Below are 15,758 nucleotides of genomic sequence, written 5' to 3' on the forward strand. Positions count from 1 at the left end.
AGAGGTAAATAGCAGAGTCCCTCAAGGATGTGTACTTGGTCCAGGTTTCATAAATTCATAAATGATCTGGAAAAGGGGGTAAACAGTATGGTGGCAAAGTTTGCAGATGATACAAAATTACTCAAGATAATGTCTAAAGCAGATTGCCACTAGTTACGAAGGGATTTCATAAACTGGATGACAGGGCAAGAAAATGGCAGATGAAATTCAATGTTTCTAAATGCAAGTAATGCGTATTAGAAAAAAAAATCTCAACTATACATACAAAATGCTGTGGTGTAAATTAGTTGCTGCCTCTCAAGAAAGATCCTGTCATCACTGTGAATAGTTCTCTGAAAACATCTGCTCAGTGCTCAGCGGCAGTCAAAAAAGCTAGGAAAGGGTTAGCTAATAAGATAGAAAATATTATAAGCCCATGGTACACCCATATCTTGAATACTGCATGTAATTCTGGTCAGTTCATCTCAAAAAAGATATGTTAGTATTGGAAAAAGTACATAGAAGGGCAACAAAATGATTAAGGGTATGGAACAGCTTACATATGAGGCGAGATTAAAAAGACTGGGACATTTCATCTTGGAAAAGAGACAACGGGGGGATACTGTAGAGATCTACAAAACCATGGATGGTGTGTAAAAAGTGAATAAGGAAGTATTATTTACCCCTTAAGATAACACAAGAACAAAGGGTCACTCAATGAAATTAATAGGCAGCAGGTTTAAAACAAACAATAGGAAGTACTTTTTTGCACAGTGCACAGTCAACCTGGGGAACTTGTTGACAGGGCATGTTGTGAAGGCTAAAACTATAACAGGGTTTAAAAAAGAATTGATTAAGGTCAGGGAAGATAGCTCCATCAGTGGCTATTAGCCAAGATAGTCAGGGATGCAATCCCATGCTCTGGGTGTCCCTAGCCTCTTACTGCCCAAAGCTGGTATGACTGGTACACTGGTACACTGGTATGACATGGGATGGATCTCTCCATAATTGCTTTGTTCTGTTCATTCCTTCTGAATCATCTGATATTGGCCACTGTTGGAAGTGTCAGGATCCTGGGCTAGGTGGACCATTAGTCTGACCCAATATGACTGTTCTTATGTTCTTATAACGTCCCCTAACATAATATTAAGTGTTTGGACTGTGGTAGTTGTCAATAGTTGGCTCATGTTCAGAGAGTTTAATATAACTTCGGCTGTAATTGCCAGAAATGCATGTTAATCCTGGACTCCAACATTACAGTTGCAGATGTGCTTCTTGTGTAAATAGCTGAGATGTATCATTTTGTAAACAAACTTCTCTGAGGATGGGTCATGTTTTCCTCTTAGTCTATGAATTGGGTAGCCAGAATACAGCGGATTTCAGTATTTACACAACCAAGCATTTTGCCCTTATTCACAATTAGTTTTTACTCTACTGCTGTTAGACTTAAAGATTATTTTGTATATGACAGGAATATTTTGCATGAGAGAAGATCAGTTGCTTAAATAAGATATTGATACTGAAGTTTCTGTTTTTCCCTTTTAGTGTGTCCGACCTTAAACATGCAATCCAAACCAAGTATAAGATTGCCATTCAGCACCAGGTACTGGTTGTCAATGGAGGGGAGTGTATGGCAGCAGACAGAAGAGTCTGTAGTTACAGTGCTGGAACAGTAAGTGTACACTATAGTCTCTCTCTTTTTCCCCTTACAAAACAAGGTGTTGAAGAGAAGTAAGAGTTACAGCTTCCTAATGGTGTGTGGGTTTTTTGGAGGGGGGTGAGGGTTGTCTTTTTTTTTTTTTTTTTCTGGAGACCTTTTTTTTGTTCATTCTTGTTTTTAATATCAGGAAATTAGTGGTTTTACGTATAATTCTCTTGGATGCAATACTCATATAAGTAATTTTCCATGAATAGTTACGTAAGTTATGCTGTTTCCAAAACATGCTAGTGCAATTAGTTGATTGGATTGCATGCATGTTTTATTTCTCAAAGTTCTTTATGAGGATATTTTAATTTTAATATAGGACACAAACCCAATTTTCCTGTTCAACAAAGAGATGATCTTATGTGAACGCCCACCAGCTATTCCCAAAACCACATTTTCAGCAGAGAATGAGATGGAATTAAAAGTTGAAGAATCTCTCATGATGCCTGCAGTTTTTCACACGGTAGCTTCGCGGACACAGCTTGCTGTGGTAAGTTATATTTGAATCCTGAGAATTTAGTGGATTTAAAACTAATTAGAATAACTCTGTGTCACATCAATAATAACTCCAGGCTAGTCATCAATATGAGTTGATTCAAAAAGCGGTAAATGCATCATATAAGTGTTGGCAGTTTTTCGGATGCCTGAGTTTCATGTTTGGATGTATTGAAGTGTGCTAAGGTCTTCTGTATCTTGATGTCGCTTGAAGAATCTTCAGAGCATCTCAACATAAATTGTAATTGTGATGGCATCCCCTTGGTGCAGCCTGAAACTGGGGTACCACTATACCCCCTTAACTCTTCCACCTGGTCTGTCTCTCACAATGCTTTGCTAGTGACAAGCAGCAAACCTCTCCAGGAACTGCTATCACTCAGCACAACAGCGTGTGGAGCCCCACACCCAGCTATATTGTATGAATGCTCCCAAAGCCACTCATGAATCACATAGAGAAAGGCACCAGCCAATTCCCCCCAGCTTCCCAGCCTTGCACCCCCAGACTATACCATCTCACCCTGGCCAGAAGTCTGAAAAGTGTAAATTTATTACCCTGTCTGCCCCTCTCCCTCAATATGGAAAGGACATGCACCAGCCTTTGTACCTGAGGTGAGATTTTCCAAGCACTTCAAACAAATCACACTGTTTTAGATAAAATATAAAACAGATTTATTATGGAAAGAGAGATTTTAAATGATAAGTGGTAGGCATAAGGGGTCAGAGATAGTTACCAAAGAAAATAAGAGATAAGCACACAATCTACATTTTAAACTTTATGACACTAGGTAGTATTTAGCAAGCAGTTTTCTCACCCCACTGCATGTTACAGTTCTTAATACACAGGTGTCTCTTGAGCCTGGACCAGTTTCCTCAGTTGAAGGTTTTGTCTTCTCAGTGTTCTTGTTGCTTCGAGCATAAGTGGGGGGAGGAGAAAGGCCAAGGCAAGATGCCAGTGTTTCTTATATCCTTAGTCCATGTGCCTAGGGGCCGGTTTTGTTCAATATCTTCATTAATGATCTGGAGGATGGCGTGCACTGCACCCTCAGCAAGTCTGCAGATGACACTAAACTGGGAGGAGTGGTAGATATGCTGGAGGGTAGGGATAGGATACAGAGGAACCTAGACAAACTAGAGGATTTGGCCAAAAGAAATCTGATGAGGTTCAACAAGAACAAGTGCAGAGTCCTGCACTTAGAAGGGAAGAATCCCATACACCACTACAGACTAGGGACCGAATGGCTAGTCAGCAGTTCTGCAGAAAAGGACCTAGGGGTTACAGTGGACGAGAATCTGGATATGTTTCAACAGTGTGCCCTTGTTGCCAAGAGGGCTAACAGCATTTTGGGCTGTATAAGTAGGGGCATTTTTGCGAGCAGATCAAGGGACGTGATTGTTCCCTTCTATTCGACATTGGTGAGGCCTCATCTGGAGTACTGTGTCCAGTTTTGGGCCCCACACTACAAGAAGAATGTGGAAAAATTGGAAAGGATCCAGCGGAGGGCAACAAAAATGCTTAGGGGACTGAAACACATGACTTATGAGGAGAAGCTGAGGGAACTGGGATTGTTTAGTCTGCGGAAGAGAAGAATGAGGGGGGATTTGATAGCTGCTTTCAACTACCTGAAAGGGGGTTCCAAAGAGGATGGATCTAGACTGTTCTCAGTGGTAGCAGATGACAGAACAAGGAGTAGTGGTCTTACATTGCAGTGGGGGAGATTTAGGTTGGATATTAGGAAAAACTTTTTCACTAGGAGGGTGGTGAAGCACTGGAATGAGTTACCTAGGGAAGTGGTGGAATCTCCTTCCTTTGAGGTTTTTAAGGTCAGGCTTGACAAAGCCCTGGCTGGGATGATTTAATTGGGGATTGGTCCTGCTTTGAGCAGGGGGTTGGACTTAGATGACCTCCTGAGGTCCCTTCCAACCCTGATATTCTGTGATTCTAAGACACACATGTCCCGGTGGGCTTTGCTGAATCAATAGGTTGAGCAGTCCTCCTGGTGTGGTCTTGTGCAACTGAGTCATAGAATTAAGCAGTCCCCATTGTGTGGTGTTTGGGCAACTGTCATTGAATTGTAAATCCCTTGATTGCAACTCCTCTGCTAATTAATGGTCATTGAACACCCTCCTGTATGTGGATCCTTTTGTATGTCCCTAGCAAATTTACAGCATATTTCAGTAACAACTATACAACAAAATCTCATAACTTCATAGTCATTGATGATGTACATATTTGCATAGAACAGTGGGCTTCAGCAGATCATGACATTTTATATGATATCTTACATGTCATGTTTATTATAAAATAGCACAACCACATATGAATAATTAATATGGGGGTTACAGGATGCCATTTTGAGGTGCATGTGTCACAGTAATAGAGCTTCCAGGAAACATTTTTGTGGATTCATGATATTTGCTAAATGTATTGTGCGCTGCTGATATGGACAGTATAACTTTTCTCTGGTTGTTTGAGCTTTAATGCCTTTTGCTTTATTTTCAACATGCTTAAGTCTATCTCAGCTTGAAGACAGGAAAACTTACCAGTTGTTTTTCAAATATTATTAAACCAAATAGAATCTTGGTGGATACAGTTTTAAAAATTGTACCTTTCCAATCTCCTGTCTAAGTTTTGGAGGGGTTACAAAAATAAGATTCATGTCCCAAAAGTTTGTGTAGATCTTGGTTTTTCACTTACTTGTCCTTGAGTGCTAGTTTTCCACTTAGATAGTAAAACACTCTGAGTTCCATTTGAATCTCTCTAAATTAGTGTATTTGTACAGATAGGAAATGAGTGTTTCCTACAATAAAGGCATCTACAGATGAAGTACATGGAATTGACAACCATGTAGACCAGGTTCAGGAATGTGGAACACTGCATTCAATATCTGGACTGATTGCGTCTCTTCATACTAATAGAGGTTAATGAAGAAAATGAAGGCAATAGAGAAGTGAGCTAAATGATAAAAATGTTAATCATCTTCATTGTACACAGGTAACTGTTGATGTCTCCAAACATGGGAAGATGTTTTGTACCACATGTAATAGGCAAGTCCAACTTGATTCATAATGGAAATACAAATCCTTCCTTTCAATAGTATTTTAATAGGCTATCTGTCCTGGGACTAAAATGTTCTCTCAGTTCTGGTGACTGATGTGTCTGGTGCACTCCAAAATAAAATTTGTTAACTGTTTTTGAAATAAAAGTGCAAAATATGACACAACAGTATTGTGACGGGGCGGGACTCAGCATTTCGGCGCCTCCTGCTGGCTGTCATGGGAATTAGCTCTCGGCCCTGCCAGTCTGCCTTCAGCTGGTGGTGTCTGGCTTGCCATGCCTGCCATCTCTGCTGTCTCCATTCTTTGGCCTGGCATCACTCCCTGGACTGCAGCGTCATCTTCTGGGCACAGTCCTCCGACTGTGCCCCCACTCCTGTATCTCCCCCCTGCCAGGGGACCGGCAGTCCCTAGACCCGCCACTAGCCTCAGCGGCCTACTGCAATCCCAGGTCCAGCCCCTCTCCTCAGGGGCACTCTGCAGTCTAGATACTGACCACTTACCTCATTGGCAAGTGGGACGCAAAAGGCGGGGGGCAGGCACTCACGCTACTCTGGGTTCCAACCCAGGGACCCTATAGTTGGCAGCCAGCTACTGCCCTCCTCCAACCTGCTGCCTGTTTTCCCTGGGCCACTTCCCCGGTAGCTCTTGCACCCACTCAGCCCTTATAGCAAGGCATCAGCCAGGAGTTCACCCTCGCACTCTGCTGCCCCTGCCCAGCACTCCTCTATCTATGGCACTTCTTCAGGCAGCCAGTCCTCCTCCCTTGCCCTACAGGGAGAGAGTCCCTTCTTCTCTGCTGAGCAGCCCTTTTATATATGGCCCTTGCTGGCACTGATCTGCGGCTCCAGCGTGGCTTCCTCCTATTAGTGGGCTCAATAAGCCCTTTCCTGATTAGTGGGTTCTCTTCTCCCTGTGTGGGGTAGCCGCCCCACCACAAGTATTAATAGGAATTGTTGGCAATGTGCTGGGCTTGATGCACTCCCCAGTGTGGAGGGCAGTTTCTTCCCTTGCCTGCTAATTTGTCAACCAAGGAAGAACTTTTTAAATTGGCTTTAATAACCTGACTTCCGTATGTCCTTAGAGAGAGGACATGGACAAATCTTTGGTCTAATGGGATCAAACTTATCTTTAACATTTTGGGGGTGGAGAAGAGAATAAAGTGTTCTTGCCCCCACATGCACATTACTTTCTCACCCTAACTTTGGAGAGATTTCCCATCTCCCTGTGGGGGGAAGGTGGTTTAATGCTGTGTTACGCCAACCTTTTATAAGCCCAACCCCCCCCTTGTAAACCTTGGTAGGTTGTTGCGACCCAGAGACCCCCCGCCCCCCTCAGAGAGGCCCCCTGACCCAATTCCCCCCCGCCCTCCAGTGGCCCATTGGGATGGGAAGGACTCAGAACTAAGATTACAGATGCTCTGAACAGAGATGAATAGCTATGGAATGCCCCACTGGCAACTGGCGGAGGTGAGCTGACACACCACCAAAAAACCCACACAGCTCCCCACACAGTCCATGGGGGCCTGAGTGTGAGGGGTGGGATTTGGGGGTCTTGGGTTGTAATGCAGTCGGATTTGAGAGTTTGGAGGTTTTGGGAAAGGACTTGTGGGGCAGAAGGGTCCGAGGAGGGGTGGCAAGCTGATAGTCTTCACCCCACCCTCCAAACACAGACCCCATTCATGGCCCATGTGGGGCAGGATAAGGTGGGATTTGGGGTGCAGTGGGGAAAGATTTTTGGGTGGTTGGGATATGGGGGGAGTTCATGGCCGTGGGCTAGGGAACCTTGGAGGCCTGGGTTGGCAGGGCAGGGTATGGAAGGCAGGTGTCATCTAGCTGTGGGGGTTACTTATTGGAGAATATGACACCAACCTCTCCCTCACATCTCATATCCTGTGTGTCTGGTTGGGGTTGGCTCCCTACTCTGTGCATTGCAAACTCTGGGGTCTCAGCATTGCTCAGATGTGGCCTAGCCCAAGCACCATGTACAAATATTTGGCCCAAGGGGACGGACGGGGCCAAATATGTGTGTATGGTGTTGCAACCTGGTGCATATAGTCACACAAGGCCATTCACCCAGATCTACCGAGCAGCTACCGTCTCCTCCCTCCCCACCCCTGCATCATGATGGACGGTCAGCTGAGCCAAACCTCAATGGTGCTGTGACCCTATGCATCAGGTCTCAATGCCCAGAGCAGGGAGATGACATCAGTCAGCCCCGTAACCCTTTGATTCATTTTAGTGACCCAGAAACCCTAGTTTACTGGATAGGGCACTAGACTAGGACAATGATGGTTCTTTGAAGCAGCATGGAGGGGATTTGGAAAAAAAGGGTGGAGAAAAGTGGGGATGTGACTATTAAAATGTGTACCCCAGTATCCCTGTGGGGAAGGTTATGGAATGGTTGCACCTGTGCTCCACACCCTGGGATTAATGAGGATTCCTGGTTCAGCCACAAATTTCCAGTGTGACTGTGGGCAAGTCACTTAATCTACCTTGTACCTCAGTTCCCGCATCTATAAGAAAGTAGATAATACTTCTGTACCTCACGGGGTTGTTGTGAGGATAAATTTGTGAATTGTAAAGTGCTCAAGTAATATGATAAGGGCTATATAAGATATTTGAATATTTATGGAGACAATCAGACTGACATCCATACAACTTTCTCCCCCACTTTTGATTGCCACTGTGTAAGAGGGGTAATACAGGTCAAGGACTGTAATAATTACGATGTCTGCATGCCCTTGCCTCACACAGGAGGGAACTGGACCCAGGATATGGAGTAGCAGGTGGAGAGCTGAGTTGCCCATTCCTCTTCCTCCAAGATTCCTCCCTTCTATAAGCAGTTCTTTCAGTTCCAGTCTGGAGCTGTGGTTTCTGTTTTTAGCTGTGATAATGGACCAAACTACATAGTTAGTGTGTGTGCTTAAGGCTCTATTTCTTCTGGACAGAGCCTTACATTGCGAGTGTCTGCTGGGTTGAGTATAGAAAATAAATGTGATTATAATTTTAATACAAATCAGTCAGATTAATTTTTCTTTAATCTGAAGGAGATACTAATGACCTGTGACAATGTGTGCAGTTTTTTATTTACTGGAATCTCTTATTTTTATCCATAAACACATAATGTAGATCCTATTCAGAAGTGTTAGAATACTTGCCACCAGTAACTATCTTGTAGGAAATCACATATTTCAGAATGCCTCTTATGGGTCTTGATCACCTATACTAAGGATCCCAGAAGGATGAGCATATGCTGTGTGTGGTGTGCCTTTTTGTGGCCGTCTTCTGCTAGTAAGCAATAAAGGGGTAAAATGGTGTGGTTACTTATCTGATGCCATGTTGCTGCTTTGCTTTGCAAAAGAAGCATATCCATAAAATGCAACAAATTCTTCTTCAAATTATTCCAGATAAAGAAAAGATTAGCATTTAAAGAGAGCGCTGTTCTGGTCCTTAAAATCTGGGTCTTGTATTTTCAGCTCTGCCACTAACCTTGTGGGTAACCTAGGGCAAGTCATTTCACTGCCCAGTGCCTCAGTTTCCCCATGTGTAATATGAAGATAATACCTCCTTTGTAAACTGCTTTGAGATCTAGGGACGAAAAGCACTATATAAGAGCTAGGTGGTATTATTATTAAGGGAGAAATGAATAAACTGTCATACGCCTTCTCCACAGTTAATTTTGTCCTACAGTTTGTCTTTGGATATTATAGGCTTGTTTATTAGACAGCTTATGAAACACGTCAGCAAGATCTGTCTTTTGGGAAATCTCTATAATCCCCTCCTGTGATTGGAAGATCATAAGTATAATAAAACCATGGTGGCTCTGTTGCATGATAGTACAGCTCTCAAGAGATTGTGAAGAAGGATTCTGTAACCTGGTACTCTATAGAGTAGTTTTTCATGGTGTCTGTTTTGAAGCAATATGAAGAGGAATTCAGAACAAATGCGGGGCGGTGGGAGGGTGGAAATGTTACTAGTCACTGTACAATCCCCTGATATTGCAATGGTGGGAGAGTTGTGACTGCTGCTGCATTCTACACCCAGGATCCAATATTTGCTTAAGTATTTTCCCCATACTAATTATTTGGGGAATGTGGAAATCATGTTCCCATGCTGTGTCTGTAATAGTTTGCAGGTCATATTTCATATGACATGCCGTTTTCCAAATGCAATATGATTTATAGTATATGTCTGAAAACATTATCTCCTGTTACCAATGATGAACAGTGGTTTCAAGGAACAGTTTAAACTAGGGGGCTGATATTTATTACTTCGATTTCAGCATCACCTATGAGCCTCAGTCTTTGAGCCCATTGTACAAACAGAATAGGATAATGCCTGCTCTAGAACACACAATACATAATTTGACGAGACATAACATTAGGATACGATAAACAGTAGGAGGATGAGAAAAACAGTAAAGGCATGCATTAACATAGGATAACTATATGGCAGGGATCAGCAACCTTTGGCACGTGGCTCTCCAGGGTAAGCCCCCTGGCGGGCCACGCCGGTTTGTTTATCTGCCGTGTCCGCAGGTTCGGCCAATTGCAGCTCCCACTGGTCGCAGTTTGCTGCTCCAGGCCAATGGGGGCTGCGGGAAGCTGCGGTCCCTACCATCAACCTCAGCCTGGACCAGTCCACACAAGAGGTCCACTTCCTAGACACTACAGTGCTAATAGGCGATGGTCACATAAACACCACCCTATATCAGAAACCTACTGACCGCTATACTTACCTACGTGCTTCCAGCTTTCATCCAGACCACATCACACGATCCACTGTCTACAGCCAAGCTCTAAGATACAACCGCATTTTCTCCGATCCCTCAGACAGAGACTAACACCTACAGAATCTCTATCAAGCGTTTTTAAAACTTCAGTACCCACCTGGTGAAGTGCAGAAACAGATTGACAGAGCCAGAAGGGTACCCAAAAGTCACCTACTACAAGACAGGCCCAACAAAGAAAGTAACAGAACGCCACTAGCTGTCACCTACAGTCCCCAAACTAAAACGTTTCCAGTGCATCATCAAGGATCTACAACCTATCCTGAAGGATGATCCCTCACTCTCACAGACCTTGGGAGGTAGGCCAGTCCTCGCTTACAGACAGCCCCCCAACCTGAAGTAAATACTTACCAGCAACTACACACCACGCAGGAACACCAACACAGGAACCAAACCCTGCAACAAACCTCGATGCCAACTCTGTCCACATATCTGTTCAAGGGACGCCACCAAGGATCTAACCACATCAGCCACACCATCAGGGGCTTGTTCACTTGCACATCTACCAATGTGATATATGCCATCATGTCACAGCAGTGCCCCTCTGCCATGTACATTGGCCAAACCGGATAGTCTCTGCGCAAAAGAGTAAATAGACACAAATCTGACATCAGGAATCATAACATTCAAAAACCAGTAGGAGAGCACTTCAATCTCTCTGGTCACTCAATAACAGACCTAAAAGTGGCAATTCTTCAACAAAATAACACTTCAAAAACAGACTCCAACGTGAAACTGCAGAACTGGAATTAATTTATAAACTGGACACCATCAGATTAGGCCTGAATAAAGCCTGGGAGGGGTTGGGTCATTACAAAACCTAAACCTAATTTCCCCCATACTAATTTCCCCCTACTGTTACTCACACCTTCTTGTCAACTGTCTGAAATGGACCACTGTCATTACCACTTAAAAATTATTTTTCCTCCCTTGGTATCCTGCAGTTAAGTGAATTGTCTCGTTAGACTGACCTCACACTTGGTAAGGCAACTCCCATCCTTTCATGTATTTATACCCGTTCCTGTATATTCCACTCCATGCATCTGATGAAGTGGGTTCTAGCCCACAAAAGCTTATGCCCAAATAAATTTGTTAGTCTCTAAGATGCCACAAGGACTCCTCGTTGTTTTTTTTGATACAGACTATCACGGCTACCACTCTGAAACCTGAAAACATACTACTATTCATGATGATCAAAATTTACATAGAGGCAAAGTAAAAGAAATGCTGCCTCCAAACTTACTAGAGTTTAAGGATATTTATTTTTGACATGATAATGATATACAATTTTGTGTGTTAAGCTAAAGTTATGAAGCTTTAACTTCTTGAATCTCAAAATCTTCTGTCCTTACATAATTGTCTGACTCCACCCGTGTCTGATTTGAATAACTTCCTGAAAATGTGAAAATGTAAACAGATAAAAATAGAAAAATGCTTAAAATTAAACACTGATATTATCTGCCTAAGATTTTTATATATATATATATATAAAATAGAATTCTACCAAGCGTAAATAAAAGGAAATACCTCGCCAAAATTGAAAAAGGTCAGTGGGAAAATGCCAAACACATACTTTAGGGGTGACCAAGCCCCGCAGTACAATGGGAAGAATAACAGTATGAAAAGTGTTACAGAATGTCAGTTCACTGCTCTCTCCCCTCTGAGAGGCAATTCTCTTCACCTGAGAGATCCAGTGCAGGTCCTGAGGTTCCGAATGCTGAGGCATCCTGATATTGACCCAAGAAGAGCCCTCCTATTCATGTAAGAAGTGTTAAGTGACTTTCCTCTCCCAAGAGAGGGTTTCTTTAACTAGAAGTCCTTTATGGACATTAACCTGGGTTTTGAAAGTGTAAAGGTCCAAAGTCCCCAAATATAAGCAGCCTCAAGAAAGATAGTCCCTTCATGAAGATCAAAGATGCCAAGAACAAATTACCTCCACACCAGAAGACTTCCTGGGCAACTGAAGGGTGAGATCAATCCCACTTTGCTCTAAAGCATAGGAATATTTAAAAGTCAGAATTTAAGATTCCAGGGAATTTCTGAGGGAAGCCAGAATTTGGCCTTGAAGAGCAAAAATACTGCCTTTCTAAATCCCTTGTAGTTCAGAATCTTGTTCTATAAATCCAGACCATTGTTCTGGATCCTTGAATTGAAATTCCAAATTAATAAACTTAAGATATCCTGATTCAAACTAAATACCAAGAAAGAAATAAAGCCTTTAGCAACCTTAATATTTTAAATATTTTCCTAAGAATCACAAGTGGACTGAGTTACATGATTTAAACGTAATGTCTTGTAACTAAGTACTTGTGCCTAAAATTTGGTCTTCCTCTGCAGAACGCTGTAGTGAGAAGGAAATAATATTTGCATTTTTGTGTCTTCGGGGTGATCTAACAGTTACCAGATTACTAAAACTTTTTGCTGTTGCTTAAAAAACTAGTCTTGAGAGCATAACTACATTTAAAAATCTGGAACTGTACTGTATGTTAGATCTCTGTGAAAATTCAGTATTTGATGGTTAAACTTTGTTGTCTTGTTTAAACTCAGTTCCTGACTTCAAAGGCTACCGAAAACTAGCAACTTTCTTAAATCACTGTTCTGCTCTGCAAGGGTGTATAAAAATCAATGCTTTTTAAAAAAAAAATCAGATTTTTTTGTTTAAATTGAATTTTTAAATTTAAATTTAACCTATTTCAAACTTAATTTTAAATTGACAACTTATGTTAAGGTCTAAACTAGTTATCTGTTAAAATCATTTAAATTAAATACCAGATAAACAGCAGTACATACTTGTTGCTAATTTTTAAGGAAAATCAAACCACTGAACTGCTGGGAGTCATTGGCTAAGCATCTGGAGCAAGAGTTTAAGTGCTAAATCATTTTTTTACAGCAATAGCCTCTTCTGCAAGTGCAGAGAGAATATTTTCTTAATTTCAGTTTATTCAACCAGTTCATTTCAATGACTAGGTCATTCAAAATGCAGAAACCCACTGGGAATTGAAAAACGAAGAAAGCTTGTTTGTTCCCCCCCAGCCGCCTTTAAATCTATGAATGAAAACTAGGTGAACAAGGTGAGATCCATTTAGTTCTAAAATCTTGAAGGCATGGTGACCAGAAATAATCAGTTCAATTCACTGATTACAGAAATATTTTTGTTTAATCAGTTTTAAATGCAAAATGTTTTGATAAATGTGTTTTTCTTATGTCTCCAGCACATTTAAGGAAATTTTCTCTAATTAAAAAGAAAATTTAAATGCTGTCTTTGTGCATTTTTAATTTAAATTGAATTTCCGTCTATACAGAGCTTGACAAAAATCAAAAGTAAAAAATAAGCTAGTAAATAAGAGATCCTCTTTTGGCATTTTCTAAACTAAAAAATGTAAAAAATTAAGATGCTGATTACATGTAGGTTAAGCTATATAACTGCTTAAATAAATGTGTATAGCTATAGTGTATCCTCCTAGTTAGGAAAAAGAAGCACCAAATTTAGTGTAAAGGCTGTATGCAAATCAACATGTTTTAATGGTTACCAACCATGAGAATTGAACTTTATTTAGGAAAAAAATCTAAAATTTACAAACACAAAATACAGTTAAAATCAGTTATTTAAATCAAGGTTTTCTACTTGCTGATTTAAATCATGATTGAAATAGCTGATTTAAATTACTTTGATTTAAACAAACCCTGTTTTCTTCCCCATATCCTACACATTTACCCCTCACAACTGTGATGTCTTTGTATGTGTGAGAATTACCTTCCCATGAGAGAAGCATCCTCAGATCCCTTTGTCTTGTAACATTACACTGTGAGTGAGTAATTTCAAAATCTCCCTTCTGCCCTTATTTGAGTGTTATAAACTTTAGAATATTTTTACACTAACTTTAACTGTGTTGTGTGTTTCTAACTAGAGTTACATAATGTGTCAATACTGTGCATGCCAAACTAGCCTTATCTCCATACTTCTTGTGGTAACTTAAATAGTTACTGTTTTACCTTTTGTCTATTTCAAATACCAAAAGCAATATACTTCTTGATATTTCTGTTTCTGTTACAGGGCTTACCCGTTGGTAGATGTCATTACCTTCAATACTCTCTCAGGTTACATCTACACTACAAAAATAAATAAAAAAAGCCTTATGGCAGCAAGTCTCAGAGCTCAGGTCAACTAACTTGGGCTTGCAAGGCTCACGCTACTGGGCTAAAAATAGCTCTGTAGACATTGCTGCTTGAGCTGGAGCCAGGCTCTGACTGCTGTTTTTAGCCCTGTAGCATGTGCCCAGGTCAATTGACCTGACCTCTGAGACTTGCTACTGTGGTGTGTGTGTGTTTTGTTTCTGTGTGTGTGTGTGTGTTTTTTTTTTTTTTTTTCAGTGTAGATGTACCCTCAGAGAGCTCTTTCTTTTGCTAATTAACTCAAACACCAGTATCTCCCTGCCATACACTGTTTGCCTGTCGATTCTCTAAAGACTGTTCCCCAAGCCTGGTTGGTTCAACTTCAGTTTTATCAAATTGGTTAATCAAATTACTTTCTGAACTCTCCCGGTTATAAAATTGTGTAACTCCACCAAACCCAAAGCTAGTTTATTTACCCTGTATTATTATTTTAACAGTCACACTGTATGTGGTTATTATATCTTTGCTTTCCATGTTGTCATGTAACACACTTCAGCTAAGAGTGTGTCCTCTGAATACTGCTTATTTTGGAGCTGTAGTTGTCATATGCCTGTGGATTTGTCCTAAAAATCATGTTGAGCCCTCAGAATACTTTTTCCTTAAGACAGAAGTAAGAGACGTAATAATGGTTTTGCTAGCTTTTAAGTTGATGCTGCTTTCAATTACATTGTCATATATGACCTATCTAGTTTCATCCAAATTCATTCGTTAGTTTAAAAGTTTTGATGTCAAGTTGAATTCTAGTTGTTGTTGTAAATTAGTTAAACTGATGTTATACTTGGTTGTGTGATACTGTTTCTTTAAATTAGGTGTTGAATTATGTTAATAATGCTTAGCTACTCATTAATCTTAATTAGGGTAAACAACCTGTTGATGCTGTTAGTGTCCTAAGGAATTAAGTGAAATAATTGTGCTTGATGCACATAGCTTTTTGAATTTTACACTCAAATTTATGGTACTAGTCAAGTCAATATAGTTAACCAGCCTTGCTTTGTATTTTAGAATTTCATGTTTAGTTAAGATGTACCTTTAAAATATTGCTACATTGCATCACTCATTTTATGTACCTTTCTTTTATATACTTAACTCATTTGCATAATTCTTATTGGTTTAATTGTTAGTTCCTTTTGTCATTTTTAATTACTTAAACATTTTGTTTATTTCAAAGTCAAATTCAGTTGTTTATTTTATGGGCATACCTTAATGTGTAGGAAAAAGAGTCCTTGGTAAATTTTATGTGGATTACCTCATGAGTGCATTTTCATTAATAACCATAATCAGTAATTCAGTATTTTGATTTGGTTTTCCTGAACTAACTTTGTGAGAAGCAATTAATAATTCCATCTGATTAACTCTCTCCCAATTATCAATTTCAATAATTGTTTGTTTTCTTTTGGTAATGTTACTTTAAAAATTACCTGGTGTCCAACCCCTTGCTATTCCACAATGCTACGAATTTGTATTCGAGATTTTGATATGGAGGATTCCTAGCATTTCCTTTCCCTTTTCCCATCCAATTCTCATTCTGCTTCACTTAAACCTGTTTACTGAACTGTCTCCT

The 15,758-nt window shown here is 40.6% G+C and overlaps 1 protein-coding gene across 9 annotated transcripts in view; it reads left to right on the top strand.

Annotated features, from left to right (window-relative positions):
• Positions 1-15,758, top strand: part of RB1CC1 (RB1 inducible coiled-coil 1) — a 157,265-nt gene that overhangs the window by 24,539 nt on the left and 116,968 nt on the right. For 8 of the 9 annotated variants that reach the window (XR_006288533.1, XR_006288534.1, XM_037892625.2 and 5 more), the window contains exons 4-5: positions 1,525-1,651; positions 2,004-2,174. Coding sequence is in view for 6 of the 9 variants with exons in the window: in XM_037892625.2 (XP_037748553.1) it covers positions 1,525-1,651; positions 2,004-2,174 (298 nt within the window). In the remaining 3 variants the exon portion in view is untranslated. Of the gene's footprint in view, positions 1-1,524; positions 1,652-2,003; positions 2,175-15,758 lie in introns of those variants that run through there. The other variant, XM_027826507.2, reaches the window with a different exon arrangement.

Source organism: Chelonia mydas, chromosome 2 (genome assembly GCF_015237465.2).
Source record: "Chelonia mydas isolate rCheMyd1 chromosome 2, rCheMyd1.pri.v2, whole genome shotgun sequence".
NCBI classification, from domain to species: Eukaryota; Metazoa; Chordata; order Testudines; family Cheloniidae; genus Chelonia; species Chelonia mydas.